Source organism: Culex pipiens, chromosome 2 (assembly GCF_016801865.2).
Source record: "Culex pipiens pallens isolate TS chromosome 2, TS_CPP_V2, whole genome shotgun sequence".
NCBI lineage: Eukaryota > Metazoa > Arthropoda > Insecta > Diptera > Culicidae > Culex > Culex pipiens.
This window is the reverse complement of record NC_068938.1, coordinates 80,707,057-80,722,899: the sequence shown is the minus strand read 5'-3', so window position 1 is coordinate 80,722,899 and position 15,843 is coordinate 80,707,057. Positions and strand designations below refer to the sequence as shown.

Here is a 15,843-nt window from a genome sequence, read left to right as displayed (position 1 = left end):
ATTCAGCAAAAAAGACATAGATATCAATAGGGGAGAGTGGGGAGACTTGATCACCTTTTTTGTATCGCATTTGCATGAATTGAAAGCTTGAACATTCAACTATGTTTGGCTGATAAGGGTAATTCAGATGAGCTCTTCGAGTCATGCCGAGTGCTTCAAAAAAATATTCTTAATCAGCGTTTTAAAAATGTCAGTGCACAGTGGCCCAGATCGCAAAATTAAGTGGAAAATTGATTTTCCGAAAAATGGTGACGTTTTGGAGCTTTGGTGTCTTGAGAAGAGTTGTTGCAAATGGAAAGGGGCAACTTTTGGTTTGGTTGAAAATTAGGGTGGTTCATGAAAATCTAACTTTGCAGGAATATTTTTTGGAATTTTTTCGGCTTGTAGAAAGTTGTTGGAAAAACTTGAAAATTAGACTTTTTCAAATGAAGATATCTTGAGTTTAAAGAAAAACACCCCTGAGATTTTTTCAAAGTTTGTAGTGCTAAATCTCCTCTTTCAAATGCAACCTGGTGCTTAAATTTTGGCTTGCGCCTTTTCGAGATATTTAAGTTTTAAATTTGAATCTTTTCTACCTTAAAATGGCTGTAACTTTTGACCCTTAAGTCCAAATTGACATGTCAAAAAATAAAAATGTTTGTATTTTAGAGCTCTAAAAGTGCTCTGAATATCACTTTTCTCTAAAACTTAACCCTGAATGAGCATGAGCATGAGCATGAGCATGGTTGACTGCCAATGAGCTGCTACTCCGTTATTGACGGATCAGCTGAAGTTACACAATGAACCAACAGATGAGTAGTGGGAGCTAATCATCCTCTCTGTATAACCCCTGAAGATCTCTGCTTTAAGTCAATACCGGCGCCCCCCCAAGGAGATGCAGTTCAACAAAGGTAGGAATGTTAGTCCGATAGTTGAAGTTGCAGACTCATCAGACACAGAGTTTGTCGCTCTATATCTGTTGACACCGCATGAGACCGTTGAATCCACAGCATCTCCTTCAAGCATCACGGGAAGTGGGGGAATTGTGTTAGTAGGGGAAGGAAAGGGAAGGTCAGGATTCATCTTGGTAGATGATATGACCAGAAAATGAAACATGATCCTTGCCTTCCGAGCTACGACGCTATGAGAAGGACTTATTCAATCGCGTATTTTTTGAAACTTCATACCGCCGGCGTGCCATCCGAGCAACGAAGCTATGGGAAGGGCTTTAAAACTAAGTGTAATTATAATTGGTTTTTATTCGGCGATGTGCAATTCATAAAATCATTTTTTTATTCTTACCGACGGCGTGCCATCCGAGCAACGAAGCTATGGGAAGGGCTTTGAAAGGAAGTGTAATTATAATAATCGTTTTATTAGGTAACGTGCAATTCATAAAATCATTTTTTTAATTCTTACCGTCGGCGTGCCATCCGAGCAACGAAGCTATGGGAAGGGCTTTCGAAACGAAGAGTTATTATAATTAACGTTTTAATCCGTGACGTGCAGTTCATAATATAATATCCCAAAAGTATGAAATAGCTCTGCTACACCGCGCACGACATAGCGCCAAAATTCACACAACGACACGAATTCCCGAATTTCCACTACTATCTCGCGCGTCGATTCACGAACCGATCTCCCCCACGAACACTACTCGACTGAAGGCCAAATTTTCATGGCCACACCGCGAACACTTTTTTGAAGAAATTCCAGAAACTTCCATCACTTTCTCGCGGGTTCTCGCGCGTCGATTCACGAACCGATCTCCCCCACGAACACTACTCGACTGAAGGCCAAATTTTCATGGCCACACCGCGAACACTTTTTTGAAGAAATTCCAGAAACTTCCATCACTTTCTCGCGGGTTCTCGCGCGTCGATTCACGAACCGATCTCCCCCACGAACACTACTCGACTCTAAAACTTAACCCTGAATTGCCACGTAAAAAAACTGATTTTTGAAGGTTTGATCAGATGCTTTCTATAAATTTGGTCATAGAAGGCGTAGATTACGAGATAAAATTGTTGTGTCTGAGACAAAGTTGCTTGAATTGGCAAGCCCAACAACTTTCTAAAAGACGAAAAAATTCCAAAAAATATTCATGCAAAGTTAGATTTTCAAAATCACCCTAATCGTGAACCACCTTAATTTTCAACCAAATCAAAAGTTGCCCTTTCCATTTGCAACAACTCTTCTGAAGACACCAAAGCTCCAAAAGTTCACATTTTTTTGGAAAATCAATTTTCCACTTAATTTTGCGATCTGGACCACTATACAGTGGTAGCTTGATCCTCCTTTTAACATTTTGAAGAAATCTTAAGCAAAATGTTTCTTATTCATCCAAACTATTGATTGAAGTTACAGGAATTTCACAGTTTGTAAAATATTTAAAAATATAAAATATTATATTTTGGACCTACATTGAGCATGATTTCAAAAGCTGGTGAACAAAACCTTTGAAAAATGGTAACTTTTAAAATGCAGAGACCAAGTCTCTCTTATTGCACTCTTTAAACAATTATTTTAGGAGTAGTATTGCGATAAATTTTACGTCAAATGCGTGAGGGTTTTGCAGTTGATAAGTTTATCAAACAATTTATGTATAAAAGAAATTTTTTTGAATAAATTTCAATTGTTTTCTATACATATCAAAACAAAGAAAAAATATATTTTCCACAATGAGTTTGAGTAAATTTCGCAAAACATTCTAGAACAAAGCTAATCTGTTTACCCATATGCTGACAAGATACATGCTAGAGATCAAGTGTCCCCACTCTCCCCTACTGCATTTTTTTTTTCAAAAAACAGAAACATATACAAAGTGATCAAAAAACCTTTTTGTTTTTCAAAAGTATGCAAAACTCAATAAAAAAATGTTTGATAACTCAATATTTCAAGGTTCCATTAATGCTTGAAAAGATTAAAAAAAAAAACAAAAAAAGTATGTTTGTAAAAAAATGATCTCAAAAATCGAAATTCTACCAATGCTTAATGCTGCTCAGGTTTTTAAGTATTTTCAAAGGACCAAAAACCGAAAAAAACAATCTTCTGCAAAAAAAAACAAATAGAACGGCTCATGATCGAAACCATTCCTATAGCGTCGCTTTTTTTTTTTAATTAAAAAAAAAATTTATTTTGAAGGAGCTATTCAAGTTTGAAATAATAAAATTAAACTTGTTTTCTTTCCAATTTCCTTTTTAAAAGCTGTAATTGATTTTTGGTTCTTGCCTATATTTTCAAACACATTTAAAGATGAAATCTAAGAAACAAAGATTTTGATTAGGGTGGTCCAAATTCGAGCTTTCTCGGGGTTACACCCTGAAATCAAAGATAGGCTTATCACAAGGCTAAATTTCAAATTTGAGCTTTTTCTGGCCACGGGAACCCTCCTTCTAATTGCTTGAAGTTTGTTTGGAAAAAAATCGTAAAATGTATGGAGAAAAGCAGTTTTTTACCTGCGGAGGGCGCAATATTCAACAAATTCTTACAAATTCGCGGGATAAAATCCTAAAAATATGGTTTCTTGAGGAAAGTTGTTCTAAATTTAATGAAGGTTATACATCTGAGAATTGGTAAGAATCGGATAACTTTAGCGCCCTCCACAAGTAAAAAAGTAAAACAGTTGCATTTCTCAATACATTTTGACGACTTTTTTATTAAAAAAAAAACATCAAAAGATCAGAGGGAAGAGTTCCCGTTGTCAGAATGAGCTCAAATTTGAAATTTAGCCTAGTGATGAGCCAATCTTTGATTTCAGGTGGTGGACCATCCTACTGTTGATACTTATCGAATGAATTCCCATTGTTTACAAGCAATAAAGTTTCAACGGGCCACAAAGGTATTAAGGATTTTAGTAAAAACGTTAAACACATTGATTTTCTAATGTTCAAGGGGAATTCTTCACCGGTTGGGAATCACTGGTTTAATGTCTCATTACTGCAGTTAACGACACAAATTTCGCGAACACTCATTTGACACCGGTCACCATAAATCAAAAACATTTTAAAGAATCGATTAAATCACTTTATTACCACTCTGTACACAAATATCAAAACTCTTAAGGAACCTTACTCAAAATCACTCCTTCGAACCGTCACTCTTCACCTTATGCGACCGGCGCCACCGGCAAATGGTCTCCCTGGGCGTGGAATCCGTTCTCGTCGGCGGTCCACTGCACCGAGATGGGCGTTCCGTCCGGGGCGTTGTACGAGTACGAACCCTTCTGGACGGACACCACCGCCTGTTCCGAGCCCGTTCCGTCCTCCTTCTGGACCTGGATCTGCTTGGCCTCGCCATCACTCTGCACCTTGATGCCGTTGGCCGACTCGTACGCGTAGTTGAAGCTTCCGTCCGGGTTCTGGTTCGAGGACTGGGAAACGATCGGGATCGGTGTGGAGTCCTGTCCCTGCTGGGGCGCGGCCATAACCGACGCTACGACCAGGGCTACAACGGCGAATACTGCGACGAAGGATTTCATTTTCGCAGATCGTTGGGTTCGGATTCGTTGACTTCACGAAAATTTGAATAACTGATAAAATCTTCAATCCCGCCTTCAGCTTATATATGAATACTCCCCCCAAAACTCTACCGGCAAGATTCACTATCGTGGACGTACCTGCCGGCCGGCATCGAAGAAAAAGGTGCGAATAGATCGTAGAGGTTACCCTGAAGAGATCACCGCTGGTTTTAGGTTAAGAAACGTCACGCCACGATATCGTTGCAACAAGCGCGCTTAGAAATGCGCTAAATCGCGACCAAGTCCACACTCGTCCATCGTGGAGTTGGTGGTTCAAGGTTCGCTGTGCAGTTGCAATTAGCAGGTCCGAGAAAGATGAGCAGCTCGTGGGGTGAGCTAACAACGGTGACCTTGCCAGCGCAAGTCGGCGATACTCCCCGATATGCATCGATGGTCATTCGTGCCATCATGATTGCGGCGAAAAAAAATTGCAGAAAATTTACTTTTGCCAGAAATCATTGAAAATATTGACCCGGCCAAACATCAACAATTTTTTATGATCAAGCGCACAAAAAAATACTTTGTATATCGATAAGTTATGTCTGAAACTTCAAATCTAGCTCAAGGTTAGAAAATCAGTATTTTTCGATATCTAATATTATAAATTAAGAGCAGCACCCACTCTAAGCAAGATCATAAGCTACCGCTTCAAGGCAGCGAAGAAACCCGCAATGTCTGGTTCGGTCTCCACAACTGCGACGGCGCATCTAGTTGTAAATATTGGCGCTGAAGGTCTTCCGCCACTAACAACAAGGTGACCATCCATAAACGACGATCTAAAAACAAAACAACCATCCACTGCGGAACCGACGCGTCTCCCCAAGAACGAATCACGCAGTTCATTGCGGGCCGCAAGTGGGCCGATAAATTGTTCTGCTAAATTGAGCGGCGTGCGTCGTCTCTTGGAACTCTTGGAGAAGCGGCTTTGATTTGAACAGGCCGGCTGAAATTGCCAGCCATCTTCCCTCGCGTCCACACTGTATTCCACAACGTGAACTGTTGGATGGTCTGTTTTACAGATCATTTGCCGTGATTGAGGGAATAAACGAATTGTTGAGTTTTGAGAAGACATTGAACTTTTGTGTCATGCTAAGCTAGAGAAAATTTTGACAGAAAACGATGCACTACAGTATTCTTTTCTATCGATTCGGTGGCTTCGGCAAAGTGATAGATTATGATAAGGACTCATAATATAGCAGTTCCAAGTGCTAGGGTGGTCCCAAAATTCGTAATTTTCGTCGATATTTAAAAATACATTTTTCAAAAAAACCATAACTTCACTCAATTTCAACCGATTTTAGCTCATTTGGACGAAAATGAAAGGTGATAATGTTATCTTTTCAGAAAAAAATAGTTAGGAGTTTGAAAGATCTTTCACTTATACAAAACATCCAATGCCGTTTTTACGTTGTCTGGACCAAAGAGCCTTTTTTATTCGGACAATTTTACGTAACAACTTAAAAATGGGCGAAGTTCATTAGCAGGATTCCAATATGTGATTTGTTAAATGTAAAATCAGGATTTTTCGAGGAGAAAATGTCAAAAGCGGAAAAACAACTTTTTTCACTAAAACTGCAATAATTTTAAAATATCAGCGATGGCCTAAATTTTTTCGCGTACATTTTTTTTTGTAATTGAAATACGCGACTGTTAATGAACCTCGTCCATTATGTAACGTAAAATTTCTCAAGGAATCCGATAAAAATATTTTCAGACTTTGTTTTTTTTCTAAAACTTTTTCATATAAAAGGCTGGATTTATCGAACTTCAATCAATTCTTCCTTGATTGCCCTTTAATTTGCGTTCGAGCTAAAATCGGTTGAAATGGAACGAAATTGCGATTTTTGAAAAATATGGTTTTGCGAAAATTATCAAACATAAAAAAACGCACTTCAATTTTGAGCAAAATCGAAGCACTTTTTTGCGCGCGCGGTTCTGGACAACGGGCATACCCGCCTGACCGGGTTCGTGGATGTGGCGATCAATGAAGTATCATGTCCACAATTGAACGTTCAAAAAATTCCGATTTTTTTTCGAGCGTTTTATTCCAGCTTCACTTAAATTTTGAATATTTTCCAAGTCTGTGGAGTTAAAGGATTCGAATTCCGGATTCTGAGATTTAGTTACTCCAACTGCCTTTCAAAAAGAACTGATTCCACCGAATCCAACAAAAACTCCGACTGTGACAAATGATGTAAAAAAGGAGAACATCTTTAGCAGAGTACATATTTCTAATAAACAAATCTAAATAACAGCGTGCCGCTTAATACAGTTGCCTATTTTTCTCATTTCGTCGCAGTCGAGCTAACTTGTCGTACGTCGATTTTGGGCCAAATTGAATTAAGAAAGCCATTTTGTGCAGCTCACAATGCCTCATCCTTTGACCTACATAGATACCCAAAAAATCGATTTCAATTCTGAGATATTCAATACAAACCGAAAAATGTCGTCTCGTGCTAACTTGACACACTCTGAAAATTGCTGTAAGTGCGACAACTGGCCAAAGAGGTTTCAGATCAGAATGCGTTTGACACACGTACATGCCCGACTACCGTGAACGTTTGTAATTATAACTCGGGACCTCAGCAACCAAATTCAAACAAATTTCAGGACAATGCACAGAATGGTCAACCAAATAAAACGTGTTTGTTATTGTTTACATAGCGTGCTCTATTTTTCGTTTATTCATGACCAAACACTAACACGCGTTTTTCTCGGAACGTCAAAAAGCGACAAACGACAAGATAGCAGGACAGTGTCGGTTTGATACATTGATCATTTCGCTTTTTTTGCATTTAGTTGAAAATCAAAATACAGTTCAGACTCGGTTATCCAAAGGCCTTGTCAAAAGTTCACTTCTGGTAATAACCCTTAAACTACTTGAAAGTGATTTAGTAATTTTTAACCCAAAATGGCGGTGATGAAATATTTTAAAAAGGTGCATTTTGTAATTCAATAATCAACTTTAACTTAAAAGATAAATTTAACTAGATAAAAAGCTAGATAAAACTAGATTTAACTAAAAAGTTAAACAAAATCTAGAACAAACTGATTCCTGCGCTTCGAGTCGTCGCTTAAAGATATCGTTGCTGTGCAATCTTTACCACGTGGATACCGTTTTGGAAAATTGTGCTTTGCTGAAAATTGCCCATACAAAAAAAAACTTTTTTTTTGTACGTGGATGATCTCAAAACCGCGTGGTTTATGAATGGCCTTCTACGGTTATCTTTTTTTTATTTTTTTTTTATATTTAAAAATACACGTAGGAGAGTTTAATATTAAGGTCATACTTTTGTAAAAATATCCCTAAAAAAACATTTTAGTTTATATCTAAGTTTATATCATTCGGGAAAATGGAACTTTCGGAGAAATAACCATTCGGGTTTGTGTAAATTCGGGAAAACGACAGTTCGGTAAAATGGCCATTCAGATAAATGACATTCGGGGATAAGGAATTTTCGGGAATATGATTTTCGGGGATGTGGAAATTTCGGAAAAAAAATGATTTTCGGGGAAATGGCGAAAGTGATTTTCGGGAATGTGGAATTTTCGGGGATATGGAATTCGGGAATGTGGGATTCGGGAATAAGGGAAAAAACCTTTTCATGGCCTTCGGATAATCGAGTCTGGAATGTAGTATGAAATTTTGATTGGTTTTTGGGAACTCAGTTTTAAGTGATAGAAAGTCATATTAGATTTTTAGATAAGAAAAGATAATTATGAAAAATTGCTGTTATTTACAAATCGACATAGTTTTTTGTAACAAACAAAAAATACAAAGAAGTCGTTATTACAGCTTTGCCGAAGACATCAAATCGATCAGAACATCCATTCCTAAGATATAGACTTTCGAATGTTCACATGCCCATTTTGACCAGTCCACAAAATGGCATATCCGAAGGCCTCGAAAAAATGTCACGAAGGATATTCAAACCAGGAAAAAAATCGTTGACTTATTTTTGATTGTCGGACTTAAATATGAACTCTAAACTACTCTAAAGCGATTAAGAATTTTTTAATCCATGATGGCGGATAGAATAAAAAAACATTTTTTTTTATAAAATCGCCATGACTCTTAATGGTTACAAGCAAACCCCTTATGTTTAAACATCAAAATATTTGTAATTAATTACTCTAAAACTTTGTACAACGTTTTTACTTTGTTTAAAAAAAGTCCTGCAAAGTTTCAAAAATCGCGAAATTTCAAAATGAAAATTTTGCTCTAAATGAAAAAATCTGAATGTCCAAAAATGGAAGAGTTCTAACCGCCACTCCGTAACGAGATATCGAAAAATGGAGCTCGGATTCGTGATCAGCTACAAAAAATTTCCTCTTCGGACAAAGATTCATGCACATCTAAGAGGGTGAATAATTCAATTTCGTGGTTCAATTATCCGAAGTCCTATACAAACCTTCAGATAATCGAGTCTTGACTACATTTCCAAACAACCTGTACCAAAAGAAGACATAAATTCTTTCAAAATTTACCAAATAAAGGTTCAATGAAACCACATAATTTCCCTTGAGAATCACTTTTACCAATTTATTAAGATGAGTATTGTAAACGATCCAAAATAGGAATCACTTTGCTTAGTTCACTATTACACTTTATACATTCGGACGCATCGTCTCCCATCATCTCTAAGGATGGTTCGGATCAACCGGGGCCACCGGCAGATGAGCTCCCTGCGGGTGGAATCCGGTCTCGTCGGCGGTGTAGGTCAGCTTGATCTGCTGGCCATCGGGAGCCTGGTACGAAAAGGATCCAGTTTGCACCAGTGCTTGGGCAGTTTCGGTTCCCGATCCGTCAGCCTTGGGCACCTGGACCTGCTTGAGGGCTCCTTCGTCCTGAACCTCGGTTCCGTCACCGGACTTGAACGCGTACTTGAAGCTGCCATCGGGCTGGATGTCCGAACTCTCACTCACAATCGGCACCGGGGTCGTTCCGGATTGCTGGGGGGCAGCTGCGGCCAGGGCGAACAGGGCCACGAAAACGGCAATAAAGGTGTTCATTTTGGGAGATGTATTTTCGGCGATGATCTGTTGAAAAACCGCGATCAAACTGATGCTAATTGAATTTGTTCGCCGGACTTTTATATCGCTAGAAACTATTTGGATACGGTAGAGGTGCAAGGTGTCAAACTCCATGAAGGTTAATTATTAGCTTCTATCAAAACTACACGCCATTGACTTTGACTCGTGTATTTTCAAACTTGAATTAGTATAAAAGTGAAATTAAAATGTTTGAACAGTTCAGTTTCATCGTTGACTCAGAACCAACCAAACCAACTCCATCGCCTCAGAATGAACACCTTCGTTGCCGTTTTCGTGGCCCTCTTCGCCGTGGCCTGCGCAGCCCCCCAGCAATCCGGAACGACCCCGGTGCCGATCGTGAGCGAGAGTTCGGACATCCAGCCCGATGGTAGCTTCAAGTACGCGTTCAAGTCCGGTGACGGGATCGAAGTTCAGAACGAAGGAGCCCTCAAGCAGGTCCAGGTGGCCAAGGCTGACGGAACGGGAACCGAAACCGTTCAAGCTCTGGTTCAAACTGGATCCTTCTCGTACCCGGCGCCCGATGGCCAGCAGATCAAGCTGACCTACACCGCCGACGAGACCGGATTCCACCCGCAGGGAGCTCATCTGCCGGTGGCCCCAGTTGATCCCAACAATCCTCAATAAGCTGCTGTAGGTTCGGAGATTCGACTGTGGTTATTGTAAATAAATGGCTGAATATATTTTGGTTCTAAAGTGTGTGTTTTTTTACATTCTTCTGTTCTTATCAAATATTGCACTGATCACATTTCGTCATTGTCGTACTATCTTGTCGCAAGTGCATTTTTAACCAAATTGATTTGAGAACGCCATTTTGTCCAGCTTCACAGATTTCGAAAATTCGATTTCAATTCTAAGATATTCATTAGATACCGAAAATACTCCGTGTATTATTGTCACTCTTTATATTAAAGAAGTTTCAATCTTTTCGTGCTATCTTGACACACCTTGAAAAATGATGTAAGTGCGACAACTGGTCAAAGAGATTATAGGTCAGAACGCGTTTGACACACGTACATAGCCGATAACCGTAAACATTTGTAATTAATATTCGGGACCTCGGCAACCAAATTCAGCCTAACTTCGGGACAATGCACAGAATGGTCAACAAAACGTGTTTGTCATTGTGTGCCATGTTATTGTTTATTCAAGTCAATCATTAAAACACATCTGGAGTTTTTTTTAGCTTTTTGGGTGTTTTTAAATACCTTTGACTCAAGGCGGTTTAAAAAACACACAAAAAGCAAAACCTAGAAATTTGGTTTATTGGACCTATACAAAAAATAATCCAGACATGTTTCTCGGAACGTCAAATAACGACGTGCGAAAAGATAGCACGACAGCGTTGGCTTGAAGGATATGTACTAGGATGTAACAAAACGGGTAAATTTTGGCATGAGAGTTCCGTGACCAAAGTAATTAAAAACAGCAAAATGTAATGGAAACTCATTGGAGAAGCATGATAATTTTGATTTATTTGATATAGAGCAATTCCAACTCAAATCAGGAATTTTTCTGGTACTTTTGTACCCGACCCTCTCCGATTTCAATGAAACTTTGTAGACATGTTATCCTGGGCCTATATAAGCCATTTTTGTGTATATGGAGCCAATAGTACTCGAAAATAACATTTGAGAAGGGCGTAAGTTATTTAAATATTTTTGTATTTTGCAATTTAAAAATTACTGTATCTCGAAGCCGTTGCATTGTATCAAAAAGTGGTCAAAGACAAACTTGTAGGAAATTGGACGGGCTTTCTGAAAAAAATACACTGAAACAAAAATACACGCCACATCTATGAGATTTTTTGATTTCTAAGTCTAAAACTTAAATTTATAGGTGATGTCACGGTTTTTTTCGTTCAAAATTTTTGAGGAAATAGCCTAAAATGTTACCAAAAGACTGACGAAAAATGCAGGATGGTATGTCTCTTCTAAAAAAATACAAAAATCATTTACTAAAACTGTTTTTTTGCAAAGTGGTCTAAACGTCAAAATTTTTAAAAACCAGTAGTGGGGATCGATTCTCCAGACAATTTTACATAAAAGTCTCCATATTGACCATTGTCCTATGTCCAATCCTTGGGAAGATACAGCGGTATTAAAAAAAAAATGTTAAAAAAACGGGTTTTTTGGTGGTTTTCAGCAATTTCTATATGACAGACTTGGTTTTTCAGTCTCGTAAATATTTTTACCGGAAAGCTCGTCCAATTTCCCATAAGTTTGCCAGATTATTGTATTTTTTTAGAAGAGACATACCATCCTGCATTTTTCATCAGTCTTTTGGTAACATTTTAGGCTATTTCCTCAAAAATTTTGATCGAAAAAAAATCGTGACATCAACTTTAAATTTAAGTTTTAGACTTAGAAATCAAAAAATCTCATAGATGTGGCGTGTATTTTTGTTTTTTTTTTTTTTTCAGAAAGCCCGTCCAATTTCCTACAAGTTTGTCTTTGACCACTTTTTGATACGATGCAACGGCTTCGAGATACAGTAATTTTTAAATTGCAAAATACAAAAATATTTAAATAACTTACGCCCTTCTCAAATGTTATTTTCGAGTACTATTGGCTCCATATACACAAAAATTGCTTATATAGGCCCAGGATAACATGTCTACAAAGTTTCATTGAAATCGGAGAGGGTCGGGTACAAAAGTACCAGAAAAATTCCTGATTTGAGCTGGAATTGCTCTATACCGAAATCTTTTATTTTTCAAAAAGTCATATGTCAGTTTCCTGTCAATGAATATTCATAATTTTTTTAAATGTTACTTAAAATACCCTGAATAATAATAGAAAAATAATTTCAACTGTGAGCTCATTATTCCCAAGACCGTCTTATCGGCAAACAAATTTTCATTTGATCTGTCAGTGTATTCACTATGCATCTATGTTTTGAAATGTCTCAGAACTTTTGAAATAAAAGGCTGATTTGACACATTTCCTTGCAACGTAACGAGCTGAAATTGGTTCAGCCGTTCCGGAATCTTGTTAATTTAAAAAAATGTGTTTTTTTTTTGTGAAAATCATCAAAATTGCAGTTTTTGGATCACCGTGCTTCAGACAAAACCACCCTTAACGCCAAATAAAAAATTAAGTCATTTCGACTATGTTGGCTCTCATGTAAAATTTGAGCCAAATCGAAGTACTTTTTTATGAAGATCCTGCTGGTTAGACGTGAAATTAATGTAAATGAACTTCTAAGTAATTCTTTCAAGAATGAGCATTTTTTTGAAAATTTAATATTTGTGTTTTTTTTCTGATAAAAATTTGTCTTTGACTTTTAAATGTTACAAAATAAGTATCATGAGAACGAATTTTCTGATCGATTTGGTGTCTTGGGCAAAGTTCGAGGTATTGCTTAGAACTATTCCAAATAAAATAGAATACTGCTAAAAATATTTTCCTATTTTACACTTGGAATGTTTACACAAATAACTTAATTGCTCATAATTATTTTGTTTTGAATCTTTTTTCAAGATAGGTTTTAGATGACAAAAAATGCCACATTTTTAGCTATGGCACAAGTTGGTCAAAATTTCATTTGGCTGTGATGCCAATTATTATAATATATCATGTCTTTTTAACCCTCTACTGCCCATTTTTTCGATTTTTTTTATTTTTCTCATCTTTAGGAGGTCATTTTGAGTAACTTTTGTTCTACGAAAAACTTCACTTCTCTTGTTTTATGTTTTTCTTGTTTAAATTTTAGTATTTTAATTTGGATTTTAACTTGTTTAGTTTATGTAAGTTTTTGGTAGTATTTGGCCTATTCTAGCACCTCCTATCATTACATTTTGCCTATCTATTTTTTCATGTTTTTAAGGCACTTTTCAATTTTTTGCTTGTTTTTCACATTTTCTGCTATAGAATGGTACCAATATTATTTAAATTGTTAAAAAAAATGCGTAGAGACATAGTCTGGGACACTACAAAAATTACTTTTTTTGAGATATAGGAAATGTAAAAATGTTAGTAAAAAAACACAGCCAAAGTTGACCCCTAAAATAATGACATTTTTAAAAACATTGGCAAAGTCATATAAAACAAGTTAAACTTCAAACCCATAAATTTTCTAAAATTTTAAGAGTTCTTCTTTCCAATGAAATTTTGATTTTTGGCGTTTTTTTTTTAAATCGAAGCTCGTCTAAAGGCGGGGTTGGGTTTTAGAGGGTTAAAAACGTTTAAAAATGTAAAAAAATGTCATTTTAAGATGAATTATCAAATTTGCAATCGAAAAGTATAATACACAAATTTCGATACCGTGCATCGTTTAAGTTAAAGCCATCCAACTTCTATTTGTTGTTGATAACGTGACTTTTTGCAGCCCTGCTCGTGTTGAAAGAAAAACCTCGTTTTCACATTATCACATTATCATCAAAAATAAAAAATAAAAATCTGTGAATAAAAACCGAAAACGATGCACGATATCAAAACTAACGAGAAGTACTTTTCGATTGCACATTTGATTTTACATTTTAAAATGAAGTTAAAATAAAAGTTTCTAAAAAAATACGACATTTAAAAAAATGGCAGCACTGCCAAATGAAGCTGAAAAAATGACATTTTTTGACATCTTAAAAAAAAAACATCCGAAAATGGAATTATTCAAAATTGGTTATTTTGCGCAATCCATTTTTTCCACTTTGCTTCGCTAGGAGACGGTGATATTTCAGCGGTTTGCAGACTGGATTTCGCCATGAGGCCTCCCCGATGTTTATGCAAAAAAAAAAAACAAATCAAATGAATCTTTTTATGGATTTCGTCGCAAAACGATCCTTTGAATTTTTATTTCAATAGGATTTTTTTGGAAGGGATAAAAACTCAACAGTAAATAAAACAGCAAAATTATATTAGATAACTTCAAGAATCATACAACTACAACCTATTGTCCATTAGCATTCGCCACCGGCAGATGCGCTCCCTGCGGATGGAATCCATTCTCGTCCGCGGTGTAGGTCACCGTGATCTGCTGTCCATCGGGCGCCTGATAGGAGTAGCTACCGCTCTGAACAATGACTTGCTCCTTTTCGGTGCCACTTCCGTCCGCCTTCGGCACCTCAATCTCCTTCAGTGTGCCCTGATTCTGCACCTGGACACCATCGCCCGACTGGAACGCAAACTGGAAGCTTCCGTCGGGCTGGAGGTTGGAATTTTCACTCAGGATCGGCACCGGAGTCGTTCCGGAGCTTTGGGGAGCTGCGTGAACTGCTGCGAACAGGGCGATCGAAAGTGCGATGAGGGGGTTCATTTTAATTCTTATTTTTCGATTTGACTAGTTGGAAGTTGGAAGCTACACTGTGATGATTTGGGAGATGCTTCCAGCTTATATACTTGAATTATAGATAATTTTCGACTTCGTTGCATATAGCCAAGTTCAATATCCTTGATAAATATTCAAGTCAATAAACAGTTGAACATCTCTCAAGGATATTATACTAACCTGTCGTCACGCCAATCTGACCTGGAAATGTGCATTATCTCATGCGCTAGTCAGTGGTGTTAATTAGAGTCTTCTTACTCAACAAAATAAGCCAAATCTTGTTAGACCCAGTTTATGAAGAGTCATAGCTCGCATGCCACTAAATTCATACTTTATCGCTTCTGAGTTCAACTCTTCGATACAACTACTTCACAACTAGCTGTAGTAACCAAGCACTTGAAGTCGCATATTGTGTGTGAACCAGCTTCGATTAAGCTCAATTAAAGTGCAGTCCGCGGTCCTACAATACGACTCTCTGGACCAATTCGATTGAGTTGAGTACAAATTATTGACTCGAAATGAAGATCAACGACCAAGACGTGTCTTGGGGTCAAACAAATTGCATCGTTAAATTTTGATGGCTTATCAATTGGAACTAGGTGGGACTAATTCCAGCTGGAAGTTGATTGAATTAAGCTCGAGTACTCGGCTCCCGCCGAGATAAGTAGCTTATCAGTCGAGTCGGGTTGGCGTGGAGACTCGACTTTAAAACCAGCTGATGTTGATGATTAACGAAGATGATGACGCCGACTTATGCAACCTTTTCTTCTCATCTTTTCAGGGAATTCAAGACGTTCCGCGTCAAGAAGAAGCGCTCGTCATCGCTGGGAGTCACCAAAACTTCGGAGAGTCCACCGCCGTTGAGGAGGGACGATGCCGAGTCGCATTACAACACCATTAGCAATGCGTCAGCCTATCGGGCCACCATCAGCCACACCCAGTCGAACACGACGACGCCGATGTTCCAGCGGAACACGCTGTATCGGAGCTCGCTGCAGGATCAGCAGAGGGTAGGTCCTTTTGCCCAA

General features: G+C 37.8%; 5 protein-coding genes across 6 annotated transcripts in view; 2 read left to right on the top strand and 3 right to left on the bottom strand.

The window, feature by feature from the left end:
* The window catches only part of LOC120418290 (cyclin-dependent kinase 12), a 34,419-nt gene that overhangs the window by 16,506 nt on the left and 2,070 nt on the right, over window positions 1-15,843 (top strand). For both annotated transcript variants that reach the window (XM_039580618.2, XM_039580619.2), the window contains exon 3: window positions 15,597-15,825. In XM_039580618.2, the coding sequence (XP_039436552.1) occupies window positions 15,597-15,825 (229 nt within the window). The remainder of the gene's footprint in view (window positions 1-15,596; window positions 15,826-15,843) is intronic.
* On the bottom strand, window positions 3,993-4,897 carry LOC120418293 (endocuticle structural glycoprotein SgAbd-1-like). Its single transcript, XM_039580623.2, has one exon. It carries the CDS (start codon window positions 4,457-4,459, stop codon window positions 4,088-4,090), a length of 372 nt encoding a protein of 123 aa, XP_039436557.1. The 5' UTR covers window positions 4,460-4,897; the 3' UTR covers window positions 3,993-4,087.
* On the bottom strand, window positions 9,015-9,646 carry LOC120418291 (larval cuticle protein 65Ag1-like). Its single transcript, XM_039580620.2, has one exon. It carries the CDS (start codon window positions 9,644-9,646, stop codon window positions 9,140-9,142), a length of 507 nt encoding a protein of 168 aa, XP_039436554.1. The 3' UTR covers window positions 9,015-9,139.
* LOC120418292 (larval cuticle protein 65Ag1-like) lies at window positions 9,769-10,251 on the top strand. Its single transcript, XM_039580622.2, has one exon. It carries the CDS (start codon window positions 9,803-9,805, stop codon window positions 10,175-10,177), a length of 375 nt encoding a protein of 124 aa, XP_039436556.1. The 5' UTR covers window positions 9,769-9,802; the 3' UTR covers window positions 10,178-10,251.
* On the bottom strand, window positions 13,591-15,589 carry LOC120418294 (larval cuticle protein 65Ag1-like). The gene has a single exon (XM_039580624.2). It carries the CDS (start codon window positions 14,801-14,803, stop codon window positions 14,438-14,440), a length of 366 nt encoding a protein of 121 aa, XP_039436558.1. The 5' UTR covers window positions 14,804-15,589; the 3' UTR covers window positions 13,591-14,437.

Coding starts and splice junctions, on each gene's coding strand:
- LOC120418293 (XM_039580623.2), bottom strand. CDS start 4,459: ATGAAATCCTTCGTCGCAGTATTCGCCGTTGTAGCCCTGGTCGTAGCG.
- LOC120418291 (XM_039580620.2), bottom strand. CDS start 9,646: ATGGAGTTTGACACCTTGCACCTCTACCGTATCCAAATAGTTTCTAGC.
- LOC120418292 (XM_039580622.2), top strand. CDS start 9,803: ATGAACACCTTCGTTGCCGTTTTCGTGGCCCTCTTCGCCGTGGCCTGC.
- LOC120418294 (XM_039580624.2), bottom strand. CDS start 14,803: ATGAACCCCCTCATCGCACTTTCGATCGCCCTGTTCGCAGCAGTTCAC.